At 37.8% G+C, this 10,836-nt stretch overlaps 1 protein-coding gene across 1 annotated transcript; it reads left to right on the top strand.

Annotated features, from left to right (window-relative positions):
- Positions 1-3,003: 3,003 nt before the first annotated feature.
- LOC135461251 (uncharacterized) lies at positions 3,004-7,937 on the top strand. The gene is made up of 9 exons (XM_064738255.1): positions 3,004-3,864; positions 4,268-4,344; positions 4,671-4,772; positions 5,255-5,329; positions 5,481-5,561; positions 6,224-6,264; positions 6,666-6,893; positions 7,180-7,237; positions 7,454-7,937. The coding sequence occupies exons 2-9, from the start codon at positions 4,305-4,307 to the stop codon at positions 7,531-7,533; spliced, it is 705 nt and encodes a 234-aa protein (XP_064594325.1). The 5' UTR covers positions 3,004-3,864; positions 4,268-4,304; the 3' UTR covers positions 7,534-7,937.
- The last annotated feature ends 2,899 nt before the right edge of the window (positions 7,938-10,836 follow it).

The raw sequence follows: 10,836 nt of genomic DNA, 5'->3' as shown, positions 1-10,836 counted from the left end.
ACAGTCTTACAGTGATTGTAATTTAGTGCACCAGGAATGTTGCTGTACATTTATTGTAGTCACTTAAAAGTCGAGTGACTATATACGTTTTCTACGTGTGATTATTTGACCAGGATAATCCTTTATGTGAAACACTGGCTACACATTTTGTCTTGTTTAACGCTGCGTGTTATTATGGAAGGCAGTTCTACTGTGGGGCGACATATGTTATGCCCTGGCGACATTTGTTAGGCCGTAAAACACAGCACCGTATCTGTTAATGGCACTTGAAAGGGCTGATGTAATAGTGATTTCCTCTGCAGATGTTGATTTTTTTTTTATCCCCTTGTTTAAAAGTCTTTTCTGATCATAAATTAAGCTCACAGCGTACTTTTACCCTTTTATGATCTATGGTTTGTTATCTTTTTGTTGCGGGTGTGTATTTTTCCGTAATGATTATTCATGAAGATTGGAAGGCATATGGGATTCGAAATAACACATTCAGAAAATATATGGCTTTATGTGGTTATTTTGTGTATCTTAGCTTATTAGTTTTCATTTGTATTACTTAGTAATTGGATGCTGACTTTGAGAAATATTTTAAGCTCTTGAATTTTTTTTGTACCTGTTTTTTTGTTTTTTGGGTTTTTTTCTCTGTTTTCCTTTCTCTTCTGTGAAATAATTTGCAGAATGTTATGCCTGAAATTGCATATTACAAATCCTCTATGTACTAGCCCTTTTAATTATCACTACAGATAAGCACTGCCAAGTGTAGTTTGTTAAGGTAAATAAAAAAAATAAAAACGTGACCTGGTCTTTGACTGAATGATTCTACATGCTTACTGCTAGTTTGGTTTGGGATTTGGATACTGATTTCATTCATTGACGTGGAACATTCCTTGCGGTTTTCCATCATCATTGAAAATTGTGGACTGCTTATCTTGCGGTTTTCCATCATCATTGAAAATTGTGGACTGCTTATCTTGCGGTTTCCCATCATCATTGAAAAGTGTGGACTGCTTATCTTGCAGTTTCCCATCATCATTGAAAATTGTGGACTGCTTATCTTGCGGTTTCCCATCATCATTGAAAAGTGTGGACTGCTTATCTTGCAGTTTCCCATCATCATTGAAAATTGTGGACTGCTTATCTTGCGGTTTCCCATCATCATTGAAAAGTGTGGACTGCTTATCTTGCAGTTTCCCATCATTGAAAATTGTGGACTGCTTATCTTGCGGTTTCCCATCATCATTGAAAATTGTGGACTGATTATCTTGCGGTTTCCTATCATTGAAAATTGTGGACAGATTACCTTGCAGTTTCCTATCATCATTGAAAATTGTGGACTGCTTATCTTGACGTTCCCCATTGTCATTGAAAATTGTGGACTGCTTATCTTGCCGTTTCCCATCAGTGAAAAGTGTGAACTGCTTATATTTGTATGATTATGTACATTCATGTTTTTCTTTGTGATGCTGTCTGTTAAACGTAATTTGAGGAATGGGACTTGCGATTATTGACCAATCTCGATTGACGGTAGGTATGCACATAAACAACAATGGTGCTGAATGAACACAAAATTGTGTTCTTTCCAATAAAAGTGTTGTCTTATGTGAACAATTATCTTGTGTTGAATTAACACAAGACCTTGTTTTCGTTTTATTGTTTTGTAACACAAACGTGTGGACTTGACATTTATTTGATTCGTGTTTGTGTTGGGGTAACACATTTCTGCGTTGAATGAAACAAGTTGTTGCTAGATTTCAACGCAAGGGTTTTTTGTGTGTGCGAATGTCTGTTTCCACGCATAGATTAATAATTAGGCACAAAATTCAGATTTGTGGTTGAAAGAGCATGTATATACTCAACGTGTCCAGTGATCTGTCCCTTCTCGTCAATTCAAAGAATCGTTCTCTGAAGACCAATCCTGTTTTTAGTTTCCTACATGTACCTGTTACCTACTGGATTACGACTTAGTGTATGACTTCGTCGAGACAAGTTCCATATCAAGGTTTGGGTGGTTTCCCAACTTTCTCTATTTTCGACAAAATCATGGCCATATTTTTTTCGAAAATCCACGAAACTGTCCGGACTCGCGCTTGATCTTAACTTTGTGAACAAGGCTTGTATGTCGATTTTCAATGCACAATAAAAAAAATGTCTTGAAAACTGTCAGGCGATGGACTCCCCCTGTATAGTTCCCATCCCCAGTATTTGTTTAAAGCCAATATATAAGAAAAATAAATCAATCCCGAATGTTGTACAGACCGTTTTGGTGCCCTAATCGTTGGAGCCTCCGCCTCGAAATCGGGAAACCTAGAATCAAATCCGTGTCGAGCATGCCAAAGTCTTGAAAAACGGTATTGTTGCTTCCTCGCCTGGCGCTCATCACTGAAAGCTTAGAGCAACGGAATAGGATGGGTTGGCACGGGGTCAGTATAATGTAACTGGGTGGGGTGTCATGTTTGGTGCCTTCGACATGATAGCCTACTTCAGTGGCGGCATCACTTTAGCTCCATGTGCTCGTCCTGCCACAAGAATACAGTGTATATATGACTGTATAGCCCTTATGTATGTGAACATTGTTCAGTCCATGTATGAGGGTACCAGCTTGTATACTGTGTGCACAATCGAAGAACTCATTTTCAGAACAAGAAGTCTTGTATACCGGAGTACAATGTGTGTACAAGATACGTCTCATGAAATCTGCTTGGAGTCTCTAAACAAGTATTTGTCAAGCCCTATAATTAAGCATATGCATGCAGATACAGCATATAAAGTTGATTCAGACTGTATATGTATACTGTAGATGTTTTATTAATGAGGTTTCAAATTTTGAGTAAATCAGTGCGTGCAACAGTTTTTTTAGATATATATACCGAGATCACCGTTTAAGAAAAAAACTGTATGTAGAAATGTAATCTGCGTGTGGTGCGCAAGGCTTCTAAATCCTCAGACGAGCGGAAACCACCGAAGAATGGCGAATTGGGAGTTTATAACCATTGTTTATTTGTGACGTTTGTGACGCTTTGTGACGTCACAGATATAATGACGTTTGACCACGTAAGTCTATTGTTCACCAAAGGCGTCAAAACTCTAGAGTTCAGATGAATCGTGCCACTGTTGACAGTACACATTTGCAAAGCGCCAAAAAGGTGAGTTAATGTTTACATTTGTTCAAAGCGTCACCTGCATACTAATATAACAATAGGTGCACACGTTAATCACACGTATCTTTAACTGAGTTACATTTTAATGAACGTTAAAACTAAATTTGGTTTCTGAACCTTTTGCTTACTTTAACCAAATGCGGTTTGGAGCCGATATTTTATGTGAGTCGTTGTGAATTGCTTCTTACAGAAGGCATCCAAACTTTTCTTGGTGTATCGGATAATACCAATTATTATCATGTATCCTTATGAAGAGGTTCAAAAATAACACATTCCAATATTCCTACAAACTGTCAAATTTGTTCTATCCTCGTGGTTAGTAGGCCTATATGGCTTAAAAAGTTTTCAGGGCCATGGCCTTTATTATATTTGGCTAAATTAAATTGGAAGTAATCTTTCTGAAGTTCAGGAGCTGCAAGCTCGGCTAAATTTAGTTTCTGGACCCAGTGTGATGCATTCAGTTATATTATTAATTTATCAGTTGGAAGGTCTACATGAACGTGACACTGTAACGTCTATCTCAGTTATGACGTCACTGTTCTTATGAAAAACATATTACGCCATGTTATAATAGCATCGTTGTGACGTCATTAAGTGACGTGAACAAACGGTTACGTCATGGTATTGTTATTGCCAACACATACCCAAGGTCAACCCATACAGGCGACATCGTATGTGTGATGCATTCGAAATCAGAAGGTTTAATTACTTCTATGTACGGCAAGTTTACATAGAATGTTTGATTTGTAATAGGAGGACTGTGTCTCCAAGTAAAGGATTAGATAAAATCATTTTTTAATGTTAAGTAGATGAAATCGGATAGATATAACACAGTAAAACAAGCATGTATTTTGGGATATAGGCCTACAATATAAAACCGAAATGACTTTCTCATATACCTGTGTGAATTTTAACTTCTCTGTTGTGTATGAGCATGCCGATGTAAAAATGCATATTTGTATAATTGTAATTTAAGCGTGTCTTGAGTACATGCTTTGATTATGTATACATGTATTGCCATTTACACGACAAGAGTGGACAAGATTTAGCAAAATGTCATAGAGATATACTGTATGTAGAGCTAACAGTTGAACATATTGTACTGTATTTCCTTTCAGAGAATAGACTCTTGTAACCAAAAATATTGGAAGCACAATGCCTGTTGATAAAGAAGAAGAGGCTGAAGTGATTAAGGGTAAAGTTTTCAAGTTTTGTTGTTTAATCGCTTTGGTATATGAGCAGAGTCTAAGTATTGCCCTGTTTAGTCATTTGTATTTCTCTCGTTTTGCTCTATAAACAGACTACACGTATTGGCCTGTTTAGTCATTTGTCTTTCTCTCGTTTTACTCTATAAACAGAATACAGGTATTGTCCTGTTTAGTCATTTGTCTTTCTCTTGTTTTACTCTATAAACAGACTACAGGTATTGTCCTGTTTAGTCATTTGTCTTTCTCTCGTTTTACTCTATAAACAGATTACACGTAATGCCCTGATTAGTCATTTGTCTTTCTCTATTAACAGAGTACACGTATTGGCTGTACTTGTTTGTGGCTCTGGAGAGAGAACGTGCCACACTTCACCGCAAGAAAGATATCACCCCAGAGGTTCTCATGGCAGACAGAGGTGAGTTAGGAAACATTTAGTACATTTATTGACACTTAGGGTTATTTTTAGGTTTTGCCTTCTGTGACTTTTGATGGTGAAATTTAATGTGACCGTTTTTGTGTAGTTCGTACCTGGTTTCCTTTACGAATATAAAATGTATCGCCCGTTTACTGTTGTAATGCTTCACGTTTTCTCAAGATTTTATTCTTGACCGCTCTTGCGTGAATTATTATGCTCGAAGTAAAATACGTTTTTATCACACAGTATTATCATTTTAACACTATTTTAATTATCAGACTATATTCTACAAAAAAAAAAAACGATAAGACATTTTATTTTCATCATTTACTTTTTGATTTTTCTACAGATATTAAATGCCAAAATCTAAATACAGTCTTTATTTTTTGCATCAGGGTTAAACATCAGTCCAATTCTGTATAATAAGTAAAACAAAAGTAAATAATACAACATTTTGTATTAATTCTATCCCCCATGTATAGATTACGTCATGGAGTACACGAGCCAGACACTGGAATATCTATACTGGAGAGAGCAGTGTCCTCAGCAACTGACTGGTGAGTTAGTAAATCTTTCACTCAAGCATAGCTATGCAAAAATTTCTATTGAATAAGATGAAATGTAATTTGTAGTCAAAACTATCGTTTTAATCAGTTCTGATACGTCTTTTTAAGTATTTATTAAGATGTATTTCTGTCTCTGTTTCAGAAAAAATAAACAATTTTGCAACTAGAGTTCTGGAAAAGTTCACCTCTTTGGAAAAGACAAGGAAGACTACTGGAAAGACTCGTAAGTTTTATTGTACTTTCTACAGTTCATTTCTTGATACGTGCATCTCAAGTATATATTCAGTTCTAATTTTTTCATTTTTTCTATCTGATTGAAGTAAATATCCAAAGGTAAATACAAAAGTGTATTTGCGTAATGCATATACATTTATTCAGCTGAGAAACAGGTGTTCCCTAATAGAGACCGTAGCGCGTACTGTCACACTGCTGTCACATTCCTGTCACGCTACGCTCAGATTTCGGTCAGTCTCTGATATCTTATTTTCGTTACACTGATCTCATATCCGTGTCACTGTAAGGTCACACGTCAAACTGCTGCAACATTGTCACATTCTCTCCACACTGTTGTCACATTCCCGCCGCGCCGTTGTATGTCTGTTGTCACATTCTCGTCACACTGTTGTAACATTCTTGTCGCACTGTTGTCACATTGCGATCACACTATAGCCATATTACCGTCACGCTGTCGCCACATTCTCGTCATAACAATGTCACATTGCCTTCACATTGGTGTCACATTAATTCATCATACCACTGTCACATTCTCGTCACACTACATACACATTCTCTTCACAACACTGTCACATCCCCTCACACCCCCGTCACACTGCCGTAAAGTTGATGACACATTATTTATTCGTGCTACTTTTTCCTCTGTTTCAGCCCTCGAATTCTTCCCCGACCACTACGCCTTGGACACCATGGTAAGTGTTTGAAGACATTTCTCATTTTTACACTTTATGTTGGTGTCATGTATATTGGCCAGCTCTAGAATCCCCCCGAACCCCCACCCCCATACAAAAACATAGATACGGTCATTATCAATACATTCAATCTCTCTTGAGTAACAACTTTCTTCATACTGTTTATAGATAACATTAAATGGAGTAAGCCCATACATGTATTACAAGAATAAATTATGCGTGGCTTCCACAATATCCGAGTCAATACAAAATCATCTCGCAGACTGATGACAACACATGGTAAGAATTAATGGGAAAAAAAACAAGAAAGCAAAGAATTGTAAGAAAATGCAATTTCCTGACACTTAATCCAAGCTGCATCCATAAACTGATTTAAAATCATTTTCTCTGATGTCCAACAGGAAGTTTCTACCCGTCCTGTGCCTGAGTGTCCGTTTGAATTATCGGAAGTGCTATCCCCACGTGCTGCTGAGCGTCTTTCTCCACCAAAAGTCCTCCTGAAGATTGAATCGGACTGCAATGACAACACTTCGGACGTTATAACCGACTGTAGAGTTATTAAAAGTGTCAACATTCACAAAAACGAAGCTGTCGACACTCGTTTGATGAAAAAATCAAAGATTACCAAAGTGAGTTGCTGTTGATGTTGTTGTGGTTTTGAAATTTAGTCAAACTTTAATAGTCTATGGGATAGTGTTAGTTGTTTATCGTATTCGTCCAGCTTATTATTTATCACTAATGTTGATAATTACGTACACAAAATGGCATGTTTATGTGACGAGTAAAAGAAGTAAAAAAAAAAAAAAAAAAAAAAAAAAACTATACAGAAGAAAGGCACCAGGCCTTGTGTATAGGCTAAAAGCAGTATAATTTACTTTAAACTGATGTTGATAGTGTTCATGTCTTCTTTTTTAGGTGAAAAGTTTTTTCGCAAGACTGCGAATCTCCCCTCGTAGCGCCATCTACCGAACAGGTGAGACATTTGCTCCAAACAAACACGCAGCGCTAATCTGAAACTTGGGCTAGAATCAGTTAGAAATTGGAATTACAAATACTGACAAAATATATATCATGGCGACATGGCATATCTAAGACTATTTTTTCCACAGTATAATATTTTACCAATATAATTAATTACGCGATGAATGGCTGTCCTTGCATATTCTTAAATGTCCCTCCTCTTTTACAGACAAGACCTTGAAGTCTTTGAGACGAAGAATCTCTGCCGCTTTCTGCGCCTGCGCAACCGGAACCTCCGATGACCAGTAGTCGAGTACAGTTGTTTCTACGCGGACTTTTACGCTACTCATATACATTTTTTGGTTTTAATATTGAAAACAGATATTTTTTAAAAGCATGTGAGTAAAATGTTTGCATTGTTTGTGTGTCAGATGATATATCATTCATGTCAAAAGAGATGCCAATGTCAGGAAGGTACCAGAGCGCCACTCCAAATAGCTGTGATTGTACATACACACGTATATGAGGCGAATCGAGTCTCCACAACATCATGCATGCGCGCGCAGGGCTGTGTCTATATAGTTCTGTATACATGTATATAACCAGATATAGGTTCGAACCTATACCAGTCCACTTAATTCTGAATAATACATCATATGTATAGGTCTATGTCTCACCGATGCTGTTCAGTTGTTGTTCAATAAACTGTGAGTTTAAACCAAACTATCTTTTTTTGTCGTATTGGGTTCTTTTTTTTTGAGTATTGTTTATTTAGTTGATGTGTTATTGAAATTTAAAACTGATACAAAAATACTTTCGGAAATATACGTGTGGAAAGTCACATGTGTACATATATTTTTCAATTAAGTGGTCCGACCGGTGTTTTCCCCCAAAACATCATATTCTGATTGATAAGAATTTCTTCCTAGGTCAAGGAATATATATTCATTTATTTACTACTATTTATTTATTGGTGTTTAATGTCATACGTCCTCACAAAAAATTCACTTGTGTCTTTAACTTTAAAAATGGCGCTAAGAGGTTGTAGCAAGGAAACAGGACTGGTTGACCGCTGTCAGTATAATGTGACTGGGTGGTGTATCGTGTCTGGTTTGTACGTCTTCGGCATGATACACAAGTGGCAGTGGCACTTGGGTGGCATGGACCCGCCCTCCCTCAAGAAGACACTTTATATATACACACATCTAATGACTCCTTGTTGTCACATGATTAAAAAAATTGTTCAGTACGACGTTAGCACACAAGCACCCACAGATGAATACATTGTGTCTTTACATGATACCTGGCAGCCACCGAAATGTGCGGATTATAACCTTCAGCAAGATTGGCGTTTAGTCTGAAGGAATTGACGGAATCACGCGAAATACACTTTGTCCAAAGACAGGTATTCAATCACAGTTGCACATGTGCATGCAGAGGTACATCACTGGTTGAAAGATGGTTTAAGTTCTGACTCTCTGCAACTATCAGGTGCTTAACAAATGTGGTGGCAAGTTCGAATCCAACTTTCGCTGTTTCGCCTGAATACGGTTTTAAGCGAAGAGCGAGGTAATTAACGAAGATCTCTGGTTTCTTCCACCCATAAAATTTACCTCTGTTATACATACTATACATAAGTTTGAGTTTGGTACGGATCGGCTATTTGCGTATTGTCTAACATAAAATGAGAACATGACATTCTTAGTCAGGTGGTCTGTTTGAATAAGAAAAGGCAATAGTTCATCTTCATGAAAATTCTTGAGTAAACCAATCAAAATAAATAAATAGGCTTCTATTAATAGCCTTCAATAATTCCGCACATATGTGCTACATGTTCGTTTTACAATTTCTGTGCACATATATGACATACGTTTATGCCGTACTCAAGAACACTTCGCTTGCATGACGTGGGTCAACATTATGGAAGGAGGGAACCGGGCAGAGCACAGGTGAAACCCGGAACATTCGCAGAGATACCGCAGGAGACTAAAATTAATTTCGGATGACGAATTGTTTGATGGAAGGCTGTATACCGAAGTAATGGAGTATAAGAAACGCGATCTAATTCAGCCAAAGCTATCATTGTATTTTATATTTAACGGATGATTGTAAAGTAATGCATGCGTAATCAGTGCATTGGCGTTGTGAGGCAAATGTTGATTAAACCTTCTGTAACAGTGAGTACATGTATTGGAAATGGTTAACCTGTATGGCATGGAATTCTCATGAACACAATTGCTGGAAAAGTGGTCTCCCCTTGATCAGTGCGCACTGGTTGTCCCCGCACATGGAGTGTACATGTACATGCATCTCACCTTGTAGAATTTGTTAGATCCTGGGTGTTATGTGACGATTTCATTTAATGCAAAAGCTAGTGTGTCAAGGTTATTCCATCAAATGCCTTCTCTCCAGGTTTCATACGTTTTACAGAGGGTGTATTTCTCTTGTAAGTAAATATGGACAGAACGTCCAGAATCTCAGGCAAGTTGCCTCACGATTGTGAGGGACGGTATCTTCACTGTGTTGAATTAGATCGCAACGTTGGATAAATGAGCAGTTGGAATCAAAGCGCAACTGAGATACATTTTTTATAATCGACAAAATAAATACCAGCATCCCCCGCCACACACCCCAACAAAAATAATGCAGCATGTTCGTTTTTCATAAAGATGGGGAGGGGGAATTGTTAAGCTGTTTCTTTTAATACACAATCATATTCCTATGTCTGTAAGGTTTAAAGGGGGCTATAATTTGGTATAATGTTTGATAGTCACCAAAATCAAGATTTGGGAATGCAGAATTTAGTCTATGCAATGTTCTTTTTACACATGAAAATACCCAGGGCGTTTGGTTAGTTCTCATGCTAGATTCAGCACTAACCTGTGGATGGTACTTTGTTAAAACCTTGCTATCACCGTCTTGACCGAGAGCATAGGAGCAATGGTCACCAAAAGGCATCTGATGAAAAAATGACCTTTTATGCGAAAAACATTACCTGCAAAAACCACCCCCAAGACTGCAGAGCAAAGGGTAAATACTGTTTTTGCTTCTGGCTTTCTCCCTACCTATACCCATCTCTATGTACGGTGGCCATTAATTGATTAAAACGGTCTTTAATATTAGACTGGGGGTAATCGGTGTGTTTTAGTCGCGGCAGTTCGAGGCGATCTAAACTATATCAGAGTGGAAAATGGGGGTTCAAGCTGACATAATACCACTGTATACATACACACCCGTTTGAACGTCAGGTCGTCAAAACCACGTGGTTAATTGGGAAACTATTCCTCCTCCAGCCGTTGGTGAGGTTAATGTGTGTTCTATCACAGAGCGAATAACGCTCAAGTATGGCCTTATCTATTGTCCCTTCTGGCCAACCCATCTGCTTTGCTCGGGTGATCGTTTTGTCATCGGTGGTTAGGTGACTAAACCACACAGTGACCTAGTCAGGATTCCTTCACAGGACAGTTTAAATCTCTGGGTGTGATTTTAATTAATCGTCATACCGTTAGCGAAGACGGGTACGATCAGATCCTAAAGGGGATTTTGTGTGGGTAATATGCTCGTATGCATTTTTGACAACTGTCCCTTGGTTGCGTTATATTACGCTTGGGC

Source organism: Liolophura sinensis, chromosome 1 (genome assembly GCF_032854445.1).
Source record: "Liolophura sinensis isolate JHLJ2023 chromosome 1, CUHK_Ljap_v2, whole genome shotgun sequence".
NCBI classification, from domain to species: Eukaryota; Metazoa; Mollusca; class Polyplacophora; order Chitonida; family Chitonidae; genus Liolophura; species Liolophura sinensis.
The sequence above is the reverse complement of the archived record's forward strand: the minus strand, read 5'-3'. Positions and strand labels throughout refer to the sequence as shown.

Coding starts and splice junctions, on each gene's coding strand:
- LOC135461251 (XM_064738255.1), top strand. CDS start 4,305: ATGCCTGTTGATAAAGAAGAAGAGGCTGAAGTGATTAAGG. Junction 4,773..5,254: donor GGTTCTCATGGCAGACAGAG/GTGAGTTAGGAA, acceptor CCCCATGTATAG/ATTACGTCATGGAGTACACG. Junction 6,894..7,179: donor AAAAATCAAAGATTACCAAA/GTGAGTTGCTGT, acceptor CTTCTTTTTTAG/GTGAAAAGTTTTTTCGCAAG.